The sequence below is a fragment of the Arachis duranensis genome, chromosome 4, assembly GCF_000817695.3.
Source record: "Arachis duranensis cultivar V14167 chromosome 4, aradu.V14167.gnm2.J7QH, whole genome shotgun sequence".
Taxonomy (NCBI): domain Eukaryota; kingdom Viridiplantae; phylum Streptophyta; class Magnoliopsida; order Fabales; family Fabaceae; genus Arachis; species Arachis duranensis.
In genome coordinates, this window is record NC_029775.3 from 105,278,279 (window position 1) to 105,292,170 (window position 13,892).

General features: G+C 30.2%; 2 protein-coding genes and 2 non-coding genes across 5 annotated transcripts in view; 2 read left to right on the top strand and 2 right to left on the bottom strand.

Moving 5' to 3' along the window:
• Positions 1-692: 692 nt before the first annotated feature.
• TRNAV-AAC (transfer RNA valine (anticodon AAC)) lies at positions 693-766 on the bottom strand. The gene has a single exon. It is a non-coding gene; the product is annotated as a tRNA-Val (tRNA).
• Positions 767-844: 78 nt separating this feature from the next.
• Positions 845-4,159, top strand: LOC107485530 (uncharacterized). Of its 2 annotated transcripts, none has more exons than XM_016106064.3 (2): positions 845-967; positions 3,626-4,159. In XM_016106064.3, the coding sequence occupies exon 2, from the start codon at positions 3,634-3,636 to the stop codon at positions 3,805-3,807; it is 174 nt and encodes a 57-aa protein (XP_015961550.1). In that variant the 5' UTR covers positions 845-967; positions 3,626-3,633; the 3' UTR covers positions 3,808-4,159. The 2 variants fall into 2 exon arrangements, with proteins under 2 accessions (XP_015961550.1, XP_015961549.1); XM_016106063.3 differs by lacking the exon at positions 845-967 and adding an exon at positions 1,328-1,763.
• A 976-nt stretch (positions 4,160-5,135) lies between these two features.
• On the top strand, positions 5,136-5,219 carry TRNAL-CAA (transfer RNA leucine (anticodon CAA)). Its single transcript has one exon. It is a non-coding gene; the product is annotated as a tRNA-Leu (tRNA).
• A 6,836-nt stretch (positions 5,220-12,055) lies between these two features.
• The window catches only part of LOC107485495 (uncharacterized), a 4,873-nt gene continuing 3,036 nt past the window's right edge, over positions 12,056-13,892 (bottom strand). Inside the window, exon 3 of the mRNA XM_016106030.3 lies at positions 12,056-12,362. Coding sequence (XP_015961516.1) covers positions 12,277-12,362 — 86 coding nt within the window. The 3' untranslated portion in view covers positions 12,056-12,276. The remainder of the gene's footprint in view (positions 12,363-13,892) is intronic.

A 13,892-nucleotide genomic window follows, 5' to 3' on the forward strand; every position in this document is an offset into this window, starting at 1 on the left:
CCTGTATCATTTAAAAAAAATCATCTTCAAATTTTATAGTTAAAAAATAATATATAAAAAGAACAAATATAAGAGTAAATGGTCAATTAATCTTTGAAAGATCAATTGTTTTTCAAATTGATTCTCGAAATATTTTTTTAATTAAATACGTCCATTAAAAATTATAAATTAGTCATGTTAGTCATTTCGTTACTTTCTCTATTGATCAATGGTGTCAAAATTTTGTTAATGTGGCATGTTAAATCATAAGTGACACCACAACATATATTTAGACAGTGGAAGACCCTAAAAATTTATGTTAAAGGAGTAAAAATAATATATATTACTATTAAAAAATATATTAATCCAAATTTAAAAAAAATAAAAATACACATTAATTATTCGAATACATGAATTAAATTTAATTTACTGAATTTTATTTATGAGAAGTCACATGATTTAATGAATGATTCAATTATTATTGGTTCTTTAATTGTTTTAGTCTTTTAGATTCTTCCAAGATAATAAAATATTATGTATATAGAATGTTGTCTTTCTAATTGAAGAAGTATTTATACCGTAAGAAAAGAATGTTATGTAAAAGGAGGTGGGTGATCCATGGCTTCACTTGAGAATTGAGATATCTTAAAACTCAAAGGTAATGATTGCTTAAAGAAAAAAAACACAAAGATGCACATAAATTCAAAACAAATTGGCGTCGCCCGGACTCGAACCGGAGACCTTCAGTGTGTTAGACTGACGTGATAACCAACTACACCACGACACCATTTGATGATTTCATAAATACTTATATAATACAAACAAGTATTATGATGTATCCATGAATATTGAATATACCAATGTGGCTCTGGCCTTTGGAACCCCGAAAAGTGAAAACGGAAAACCCCTAAAATCTTAAAACATCTCATTCTGCCGTCGCACATCGCAGTTGCGCCAACACCCCACGCCACTGCCTCACACAATTAAGGTCTCTCTCGCTCTCTCGTTGGGCTTTAGTGTATCTGTAATTTTTGAAGCCATGATTTCTAAGCATATTTTATAGAGTATTTAGTGGGATTGACTGTTTGGAAATCATGCTTTTGTAATTTGCTCATTACGAACATGTTTATATTGTCATCATAATAAACATATTGACCTTCTTCAATAATTTTAATTTATGAAAGAGAAATAAGCAGACAAAAAATAGAATAGAAATTACCAGGGTTCTGAAACCGGACCGAACCGGTCCAACCGGAAACCTGAAGGCTTTGCGGTTCGGTCCAGCAAGAGAAGCCGCTAGTTTAAAAATAAAAAATTTGCTTAAAATCGTTGAACCGGTCGGTCGGATCGAACCAGTACCGGCCGGTTTTATGAAACGGCATCGTTTTTGCATTTTGTTTCAAAAAAGAACGAGCCAGGTTCTCGTCCTCAGTCACCTGAAGGCTGAAGCCCTTGCCTCCCTCTCGAGCCCCATTCCTGATTCCTCAGTCTCGTACATAATCTCATTATTTCTGTCCAACACAACCCTAGTCTCATCGCGCCGCCGTTGGTCTCACCGTCGCCGGCTGTTCGTCGTGGTCGTTCGCCAATCCTCCTGTTTCGTCGTGCTCGAAGGCCCTTCCATTCCCCCAACGCCAGCGTCTCCAGGTCCTGCTCCGCCGTCGTCTCTCTGTCGTGTTCGTCGCTAGCTCCCCGTCGTCCGTCGCCAGATCGCCAGTGTTCGTCGCCAGGTTCCCGTCGTCTGTGGCTCTCCCTCAAATCTCTGGTCACTGCCCTCGCTGAAGGTAATGCCTCGGATGCTCCGTCAGTGCTCGGTGCTTTTCCTTGGTTGATTGGCCTTGCTCACTGCTTGATAATAAATTTTAACTCTGTTACTGGCTTGTTCTTGTTTGTTCTGGGTTGATTAACTGTTACTGGCTTGTTCTTGTTTGTTCTGGATTGATTTACTGGCTTGTTCTTGTTTGTGCTGGATTGATTATTACTGATTGATGATAAATTGATACCGATAAATTGTTACTGGTTTGTTCGTGCTTTTATTTTTTTCTGTTAAATTTTGTTAAAGTTTCTTGATGATACATTTTGTGCTCATTGCCTAAAGGAATACTTGTAATTTAAGTTGGTGCTTAATACTCTTATTGTATCACATAGCTCACTACTAGTGCCTGCTGTTTGTGTTTGTTTTTTAGTTTAGAAATTATCAAATTATATTGATTATTGAATGGCTCTGCTCACTACTGCTATGCTGTGTTGTACTCTGGTTTGTGTCTTCTTCGCTCCTGTGCTGTGTTTCTTTTGGCTCTCTGCTGTTCACTGCTGAGCTTTTTTGTGTTTAATTAAGTCAATTAAAATTATGCTTTGGGCTTAATTGTGCTTAGATTGTTAAGTTAGTTAATTCAGCATACGTTCTGCTGTGCTGTTGTTGTGCTGATGTTTTTTGTTTTGTGATTTCTCTGCGTAGTGATGTGCTGCTGAAAACTGAATTGCTGCTGTTTTGTGTGTGTGTTTGTGTTTGTTTTACTGTTTTGTGATTTAATTATGCTTAGATGGTGACTGTCTTCATGATTAGTTATTTCAGTTATGTAGGATTTTGTGATTTCTTTGCATAGTTATGTGCTGCTGGAGACTGAATTGCTGCTGTTTTGTGTTTGTGTTTTACTGTTTTGCGACTTAATTATGCCTAGATGGTGACTGTCTTCATGATTTATTGATTTCAGTTATGTAGAATTTTGTGTTTTTTTGCATAGTGATGTGCTGCTGGAGACTGAATTGCTGCTGTTTTGTTTTTGTGTTTGTGTTTTACTGTTTTTGTGACTTAGTTATGCATACATGGTGATTGTCTTCATGATTTATTGATTTAGTTATATAGTGTTTCGTGATTTCTTTGCGTAGTGATGTGCTGCTGGAGATTGAATTGCAGCTGTTTTGTTTTTGTGTTTCAATTTTGAGTTTGTACTTAAATAAGTTCATAAGACTTTGGTTGATGACATTTGTGTAGTGTTTAGAAGACATCTTAAGATTTATATTAGACTAGAATTATGTTTTAGGATATTTATTTATAATTTATTTATTATTTTATTATAACGGTTTTTCCGGTTAGACCACGAATAAACCGGTTGGACCAGTGAACCAGTGATTAGAGCAGTTTGATAACCGGTTCGGTTTTCAGAACATTGAAAATTACCGATTGCCTGTGTTTGATGGAAACAGAATCAAATTCATGATATTCCCCGCAAAACACTCAGATTTGATGTGATATCTATTATCTTGTGGAACTCATTATCTATTGTACATTGATTTCATAGGAAATTATTGTATTTAAAGGTATTATGTTGCTGCTGTATCAAATTTCCAAAGTGTGCTTCTTGAGTTAGGGTCTTTGAGGGAAAGAAAGGACCTGAAGATAAAATAGACTTTACCAAATGTGTGCATTATTAATTATTTCACCTTTCAATCATATAATTACAAGCTTCTTTTTGGATTATCATTCACATGGTAGGTGTAAAAGATAGTTGTTTTTTATTGACGTGACGAGATATAACTAAATGCAAGTGTGAATCTGTTTTATATTTCATTAAAATCAACTTCTTATTTTTAATTGTTGAAGAGGAGGGAAAAAAACTGAAGTAAATGGTTTCGTTGTGTTTAGAGTAAGGAATGGGGGACAAGAAGAAGAAGGCTCAAATGTTTGTAAAACTAGTGTCTGCTGCTGGGACTGGATTTTTCTATGTGAAGAGGAAGCCAAGGCAGTTCACAGAGAAGCTCGAGTTTCGCAAATACGATCCAAGGGTTAACCGCCATGTTCTCTTTACAGAGGCTAAGATGAAGTGATACACCACCTTTCAGTTTCATTTCGATGATCATGGCTCCATTCTTGTAGCTGAAACAATTTAGTACTGTTTTCTTTGAAACAGTGAGTTTGAATCATGCAATCTGTGTTTTTTACTTCTCTGCCTTGTGTACATTTTCCTTAACTTTTTGAAGGTCTAGGATTTGATATTATCTTCTAGTTTGATGTTTGAATCTTGTTCAATGGTGATGGATTTATTCTCCCATTTTCTTTAAGAAGACAAACATGTAAAATCAGAGAATCTAGTGCTACTTCTATGCAGTTCTTGTGGTTTTGAACACAAATAGCACTGAGTATACTGTGCAAAGAAAATGAATGATTTGCTTACCGGAATAGTTAAATTTTCTTACTGAATCCGTTAATAACTGTAACGGTGTACTTAATAGTTAATAGTAATACTTACCTATTAGCATATTCAAGTTAACAATGTCTGCTTTACATTTGTTTTAGGTACTGTGGTACTTTGTGCCAAAATTGTTTTCTTTGTCCTTCATAGTCCAATATTGTGATTGCAAATTTCAATTTAGTGTTGACGCTAATCACTATTGTGTTAAAAGTGATGTTGTTCCGAAGTATCTAAACATGATTAAAAATGTGTAATTTTCATTTTAAAAAAAAAAACTAGTAGGGGTGCCTAGTATTGAATTGAGTTAGAGTAATAGAATGGAATTTTTAGTCAAATTTGTGTTTAACAAATTTTAATTATCAAATTACTTCTTTTTTTTATTTGTTAGACAAATTAATTTTTACGCCAAGTTTTTTTTTTTATTACATGTTCATACATTTAATCAAATTCTCCTCTAAACAAGTAAGTTTTGTCAACTTGTAACGGAAGACTTAGAACAAGAAAATTGATTTGTTTAATAAAATAAATAGTGATGCCTTATTTGGTAATTAAAATTTTAGAAAATTAAAATGTCCAAACAAAAAATCATTAAAGAGTGATTTGGCGTATTGCTCGAGTTTATTTATCAAGTACTAGATTAATAAGATGAGTGTTAATTGGAAAACAATAAATAAAGTGCAATGTTGTGCATAAACAGACAAAATATAACACATTAATAATCGTTACCTTTGGCATGATAAATAATTGACTTGGTGTATCCATTCTTCATCTTATCTCTCATTATCCAATATTTTCTTTTTATTTTCCCCCCAAATAATACGATCACAAGAAACGAATACATAACCTTTTAAAAACATGTACAATTGTATATACATGATAGATGGTTGAGGACGGAAGAAAAATAAACTAAAAAACAATTAAATAGGTATTTATAAAAACAAATTGAGAAACCAATAACAAGAAGTCAGGATGGCCGAGTGGTCTAAGGCGCCAGACTCAAGTTCTGGTCTTCGAAAGAGGGCGTGGGTTCAAATCTCACTTCTGACATATTTTAACAACACGTCAAATTTTTTTCCTTCCGCGTTTTTTTTTTGGACATATCTTTTGGGTCGTTAACACCTCCTCAATCTTAACTGTATGGTGTACGGATATATTGGGCTTACACTTATCCTTTTTTAATTTAATATTACTCTACGATCTGTTGAATTGGACTTAATTTTAGCCCAGATTTTAACCGTCTGCTCGCATCATTCTCATTTTCCGTTCTTGTTGACATTATGCTATCAATAACCAGCAGGAGAAGAAGAGTTGTGGAAAGGCAATATTGTTTGAAGTCGGGGGAAAAAATATTAGCACAAAATATGCAGCAATCTTTTTTCTCCTAGCACAAAACAGCCATCAAATGAGACTATAATTTTGTACAATCAATCATAATGAGACTATAATTTTGTATTTTTTCTTGAATGTCAAAATAGATTTCTTATCTTGGAACATTTTACTCCCATGATACGTGTATGATTAATAAGAATTAATATTTTAAATTTTGGCATTTATTTTAAAAAATATGAATTTGTCTCTCTCTATATATATAGAAAAAATATTTGCACCTAACCTCTATAATAAAATAGAACAATTATATTAATCATTACATTAATATAAAATATAATATTTGACTATTTTTTAATTTAATTTAAATACAAACATTTTCAAATATAGATCGATGCATTTCATTACAACTCTTTTTCAAAAAACTGAGTCTCGCGCTCAAACACTATGAAAGAGACCACATCAGTCTCGTAAAAAACTTAAGGTGTATTTTGCACCTACTATATAAATGTATATGTAGATTAAAGAAATTCAATAATGCGCCGAATCAATAAATATATCTCGAGGTGGTATTTGATGGATATGGTGCATTATAAATTATTGTGGCAAAAAATAATCGTATTGTAATAAAATTAGACGAAAAAAAAATTTGAGTAACAACAAACATCAAATATTAAAAGAATAATCATGGAATAACTACATAAAAAATATACAAAATTATAACTTGTATCTTATCAATTTCAATAAAAAACAAAAAATACATTCTTATTCTATAAAATAGTCAAAAAAGAATAACAAATTAAAAAAAAAACGCTTTAGTTCTAAAACTTAAACTCATGAACCATATAAAAGAAATACTATATATAATCATTAGTATCATGAAATTAATTATAGAAATTAATTATTGAATTATTGATTTCAATATCAATTTACCACTATCAACGTTAGTATTATATTTATAGAAATTAGAATTATAAATTTATGTTTAATCTTTTATTATTGATATCAATATCAATTTTTCACTATCAACGTTAGTATCGTATATATTTATGGCAATTAGAATTATAATTGAGATATCAATACAATTTATCACTATTAACAGATATATTATATTTATGACAATTAGAACTATAAGTTTATGTTTAATTTTTTTTATATATATCGATATCAATTTGCCACTAATTATGTTTGATTTAAAATTATATTGTAATAATTGAAAATTAGAATTAGTAATAATTAATATAATTAGAATGATTAAAAACATTAATAGTTAAAATTAATATAATTATGCATTAAATGTTAATTTTCATATAATTATAAAAAATAGATTTTTTTAAATTAAATTGAGAAGAGAGGTATTGTACTAGAATATGCCACGTCAATCTTGTTGGTGCCAGAATGCTATTTGTTGTAAAATATTATAATGATAATGATTATGAAACAAAATGGACCGGTTTAATAGTTAGCTCACTAATCCACTTAAAAAGTGTTGCGAATTTAAATTTTGTCTTATGTATACAACAATCTATCTGCCAATGACAAATCTTTGAATAGAACTTCGATCCGCGATAAATTAATCATTGACCTATCGAGTTGAGAGATACCATAAAAAAAAATTATTATAAATTATATATATTTATATAATCATCCTTCATACAATATCTAAAAAAATACATTATTAGAATAAATAATAAAGATAATAACATTTTTAAGTTTTAAATACGATGATAATATATTGAAAAAAAAATTTACAATAATACTATATGACTAAGCTAATTTTAATAACAAAATTGAATTAAATTAGTTTAATAATTTATTAGGATAATAAAACTAAGATGAAGAAGGAGGAGATACATAAAAAAAAAAAAGAAGACTAAGTTAAATTTAGTTAAAAAATAATTTGTTTACCCAGTATTTTTATTTTTCTTAATTAATATCTTTAACGTATGCTTGTGGTTGGAAAAAGGAAAATAAATATAAGTGATGGTAAACCACGGACGATTTTTGAAGATGATATAAAAGTATCTTTCACACTTTGATAATGATAAAAATCTTTTTAAAATATTAAAAAATATGATAAAAATAAAAAAAATATTAATTTTTTCAATTGGGTGACACATTCATATAATTTTTTAGTCAAGTCTATCCAAACTGGTCCAACATAAAAAAAAAACTTAATCCCATTAAATGAGCGTATATTCACGCGCCTAAACCCTGGAAACATTTAACATTCATTCATGCTTTCATTATGAAACAACGTTCCTTTTTCAATCTCGAAATCATCACTGAAAATGTTGATTTGGTTAATTATTGTTTGAGTTTGAATGAGTTTATGTTGAATTATTGTTGTTACTTGTGATTTGTTGGTTTGGCTATGAGGAACAGCTCAGCTGTGATTGTTTTAATGGTTTTGCGACTGTTTGATGTGGTATTTTGAGGAAATTGATTAGATTTAGCAGTTAAAAGATTAAATTAAGAGTTGAAAAAAATCGGTAATCGAAAGACTCAAAAACGAATTAAAATACAAGTAATATTTTAAAAGGGAAGGGCTAAGGGTTTCGGCTTTGGGTATAAGAGGAAGATTAATATTAAAACTTTATTTTTAAAGAGTAACATTGTATTTATATATAAAAATCGAGGTACAATTTGTAATTATATAAATTTTTGGGTATTTTATAAAAATTCAGGGTTATTTTTATAAGTATGAAAATAAGTGATGGTTCAAATATAATTTTATAAAATATTAAGATTAAAAATAGAATATTAAAAAGTTCATAATTTAGAAAGTAATTAATAAAAATTTAAAAATAAGATTTTATAAACAGAGTTTTAAAAAAAGATAGATATATATATTATTTATTTACTATTTAAATTATTGTTATTATCTTTTTATTAAGAATATTATCTAGTAAAATTATTATTAATATTATTATAAGTTAGAGAAGAGCAAATAGAATAATATTAAAAGTTTTAGAGAACGTAGACTTATTTAAAGTACTTTATAATTCTTTTCCATAAGACACTTAGAGAGAGACGAAGGAATAATGCGAAGATAAATTTTATTATGAAATGATAGGAAATAAAAGAAGAAGAAAGAAAAGAAAAGGAAAGAAAAATATTAAAGAACATCTGCCACAAAAGAGCATAGAGCAAATATTAAAAGAATCTAAAGAACCTCTGCCACAGAAGAGTAGAGAGCAAATATTAAAAGGAGGTAATGACCAAATCAGTATTCGAAAGATTCAAACGCTGATATTTTGGTACTTTACTATTGTTATGACAAAATGACCCTTAAAAGATTTTAAAATTTGATAAGCGTACTCACGGTTCATCGGAGCACATTTCCGGCAAGCACAGTGCTGACATGGCCACTGCATTTTGATGACTTGTCAAATCACCCCCAAAGTTCCCTCCCCAACACACACTTCCTCCCGTTCCCTCTCCCTCCCTGTCGCAGCCCCCATCCCCAACGCACACTTCTCCCCCATCGCAGTTCCCGCCGCATCACAAGCTCCTCCCCAACGTACACTTTCCCTTCCTCTCTGAACACCACCATTCACAGCAACAACAACCTCCACCACTCTCTCTCTTCCCAATGCACACTACCCCTCCCTCCCTCAACCCTACCACTCGCAATAACAATAGCCTTAATATCAACAGCAACAATAATCTCCACCACTTCCCTTTCTCCACGCACACTTCCCTCTCCCTCCCTCAACACCACCATTCACAACAACAACAACCTCAACATCAACAGAGTTGCCCTAAATCATGAATTGTCCCAAATTTTTAGGTTAAATTATCATTCAAAATGGTTAATCACAATAAAACTCAGAGAAAACAAACAAATTCATATACAATAATCAAAATAAAATAAAATTTAATACAAACACCACCAAAGCAAAAATAGAAGAACACCACACACAGAGGGGACACAACACGATGGTTCCAAAATGGAACCCAGACAGAGGTGGCATGGCAACGGCTGGGGGCTAGCAGTAAGCACATACAAGTAGTGAAGGCGACAGCAGTGAAGGCGAAGGGGAGAGAGAGTTGAGAGTGTGAGAAAGGGAGATTTTGGATTGAGGAGGGAAAAGTGCGTTAGAGATGGGGGATTAAGATTAGGGAGGGGGAGGGAAGGATTTGGGTTGGGGAGGGGGGAGAATGCATTCAAGAAGGTGAAGGGGGGAGTGTGTTGGAGAGAGGAAAGGAGAAGGAGAAGAATTAGGGTGGGAAAGGGTATTTGCCATGTCATCAAAACGCAGTGACCATGTCAGCATTATGCTTGTCGAAAATGTGCTCTGGTGAACTCGTGGGTACGCTTGTCAAATTTTAAAATCGTTTAAGGATCATTTTGTCAATAACAATAGTGAGGTACCAAAATATCAGCGTTTGAATCTTTCGGGTACTGATTTGGTCATTACCTCTATTAAAATAATCTAACAAATCTCTGCCACAGGAGAGCAGAGAACATAAGAGAAAGGAATGTATTAATTAAAGGAATCTCTGCCACAGGAGAGCAGAACATAGAAAAAAAAGAATGTATTAACTAAAGGGGTATCTGCCACAGGAGAGCAGAGGGCAAAGATAAAAACTTTAAAAGACTGTCTGGCACAGGAGAGTAGATGCAACCTTGTTTGGACTCTAGCGCCAAATGTATAGTGGGGACACCCACACACTGAAAACTATTTTTCAGATGTAAGCACATTGAAAGTCACACTGTATGCGGCTTAGCCGTAAGACTTATAAGCACACAGTATGCATCTGGAAAGCCATATCTGGAACTGGTGCCCGGGTAATGTCAGGAGCGGGTAGGCAACCGACACATCAGCTCATGGCCTGCGATAGGACTAGACATGCATCATCCTTGTTTGCGCATATTTGTTTGTGATTGTGTTTTCTATGATTATGTGTGCTTGTGATTGGATTCTATGTTCTGTAATTGTTGAGTTAGATTGTACTTTGTTTACTGTTGTTATTTACTAAGAACATAATAAAACAAACTTAACTAACTACCCCAACCCTACTAAGAACTCCCCAGTTCTTACCCCCTATCATCTCCACCCCCTTTCAACTACATGTGCGAAGGTTTAGTGCGAAGTTACAGGAGCATAGGAGATTATTTTCACAAGTTAAGTTGTTAGAATTTATTTTCCCTTCGTCGTTTATTATTTTGATTTTTAGAGGGTTAAAACTTGTAATTGAGACTCTTTGAAATAAGTCTATGTATATAAAGTTGTGGATATATATACTTTTGTGATTAAGTGGTTTAAAATAAAGTCTCCTTTCGTTTTCCTAATAAGAGTTTCTGTTTGTATTCATGAAAGCTCAATATTAAATAACTATAGTATGAAATTGAAGGTTTAGAGTTAAGTGACGCCTGGACTTTTAGTACGATCATGAGGTGCTAAAAGTTAGGGTGTTACACTATGCATAATGAACCGAACACGTTATTAAGGTGAATCAACTGTATAGTAGTAAATGAATAGAACATTATCCATTATATAAAATCAAATTCAACACAGCTTTCTACATAATGAACCGAAGACATTATTAAGTTGAATCAATGGTATAGTACTAAATAAACAGAACATTATTCATTATATAAAATCAAATTCAAAACACTTGTATCTACAATTTAGAGATTATCAATTTAATTCAATTCAGAACACCTGCGTACATTCAATTCAATTCAATTTAGCAATTGCATTCCATTCAATTTGATTGAAAAAATAATCCAAACCTCTTCTGCTTGATTCGTTTCAGAAGAATAATCCTAATCGCTCTCGTTCAACTGATTTGAAGTTGAATCGTTCATTATTTTGATAGAATATTGAAATCTGAAAACGAAGAAGATAAATTTACAAATCGAAGAAGAAAATGAAGAAGAATAGGAAGAAGCACGAGCAGCAGAGAAGAACAACAAACAGAAGAGAAGAAAAAAGAAGAAGAAGGACGAGCAGCAGAGATTGCAGATCCGAAAATTACAATACAAATTTTTAACGTTGAAGAAGAAGTTTACGTTAATAGGAGGGAGAGGGGAGCGCGTATGTATTTCACGTAACTTGGGGGAGGGAGAAGGCACGTTAACAAAAAAGTGTTTGGATAACTTAGTTAAGTTTTTTATACAGACGTAGAGTATTATTGTAATTTTTTTGAGTGACAATGACTTTATATCTGATAAATTACTTATGTACTTTATCCAAAATTTTGTAAACATATTTAAATAACTAATTAAAAATATATAAAAAATATTAAAAAATTGAACTTTTTTTTATTTTTTTGGCCATTAACAAAAAATGAAAAAAAAACATAAAATCACTAAAGTTTAAAAATGAAAATATTTTTTTTTTCTAATTATGTTGGTAAAAAATCACATAAAAATTTAATATCTAAAATTTTTGAAAAATATATGTTTAATATTAAATATTTTTTGAGAATATTTTCATTTTTATTAAAAATAAAAATTATTTTTGTTAGTATATTTAAAATTGGAGACAATTTTAGTAGTTTATTCTGGATAAGCGAAAGAATAAATTAAAAAATTAAACCATATATATCAGTAAAGACTGACTTCATTTTCTTTTATTTTCCATCAATACAATTTTTATTCTATTCCTCCTCTTTCAATATTTTATTTAAAAAAGCAACACACAAACCATATATATAAAATGCTCATAAATTATTATTCTGGTACAGTAACTATGCTAGGAGGAGGTCCCTTGCAAATTGCAATAACAAGCATAGCAGAATTTCCTTTCGCCACATATCTTGCAATCTATTGGCCTGGAGCCCCCAGCAGCTTAACTCGTCCTATTCCACCAGAACCTTCTACTTCATTACCATTTGATTTGGATATTTTTTCTGCAAATTAATTAAATACGAAATGAACTTTTTAGTTCTTAAAAATTATTAAGGTACTAATATTTAGCAAGTAAACAATATACATAATAACCACCCCTAGAAGAAAATATTTTTAGTGACGATTTATTTTATTTTTAGCAATAATAATAATAATTGCGGTTTTTTATTTAAATAAAAAATAATTATTTACCAATTTAAATATAGATACAAAAATATACCATTTTGTATATTTAGTTATATTTTGCAGTCAAGAAAAACGAAAATATATAGAAGACTGTATTTTTGTACCCAAATTACGAAAACGAGTAGATAAAATTATCAATTATTTTTGTTCATCTAAGCTGCAAAAATAAAAAAGTTTTTTTTTTTTATATTTTAGGACTCTATGCCTACGAAAAACAAGTTGCTTTTAGATTTTGGCATTTCATTATGTCTTCTCATCATTAATATGTATAAACTATAGAATAATATATATAACATCTTTTTCACTCAAAGCATCTCAAGGTGACGGTCCCATTTTTTTTTTTTTGTAATTTATTTGTTTATATCATAAGTTAAATATAAAAGTTTTCAATTGATTTGAGCTAAACCAGAATGGAAAGAATAATTTTGATTGTTAAAAATTACTTTTTCTTTTTACAGGATTAGTGGAATATCAGATTGATAGGACATTGTATATAGAAAAAGTTGTTTGCTTTTTTTTTATTCATTAAATTATTAGTTCAACAAACAGGTATTATAAAAATAATCAATAATATTATCTCGTTTCTGTAATTTAGGTGTGCAAAAATATAGTCTTTCATTTTTGTTTTTTTAATTTAACTATAAAATTAAAATACAACTAATTACATAAAATGGTATTTTTTTTATCTTATTTAAATTGGTAAATAATTAAATTTTTTTTATTTAAATGCAAAAAGGCCTAATAATAGGTTTACTAATTTAGTAAATACAACCCTTACATTGAATTATATAACGTAGAAATAGGTTTCTAAATTCTAATAGTAATAAAAGAAAAAAATCTGGGTAACCAATGCAATACTTTTTTATTTTTGTTTTATTTTTGAACTAAAACTAGTTAGTTATCTATTTTTTTATACTTAAAAGTGTTGGTCTCTAGATATTTTTTTATAATAAAAATATAATTTATGTATTAGCAATATAATATTATGTAATTACTATTGTAATCTTTTATGCTTTTTACGAGAAGAATGAACGACCAAGTTTATTTTTAAATTTGATGTAAGAAATTATTTCTAAATTTGTGTGTGTATGTTATAAGAGTAAATTTAAAATAAGTTTTATATTTTGTGAGAATTTTGTAAGTAATTTATTGAGTATATATATAATCACATCAATAAAAAAATATATTAAATAAGTTAAATATGTTCATAAATTTTTTTAAAAATTATATTTTAATATAATTAAAAAAATCATTATTTTTTATGCATTGCACGAATACATACACTAATATAATATATATAATTACTATTCTAATCTTTTATGCTTCCCACGTAAGGAATGAAGGTA

Coding starts and splice junctions, on each gene's coding strand:
- LOC107485530 (XM_016106064.3), top strand. CDS start 3,634: ATGGGGGACAAGAAGAAGAAGGCTCAAATGTTTGTAAAACTAGTGTCT.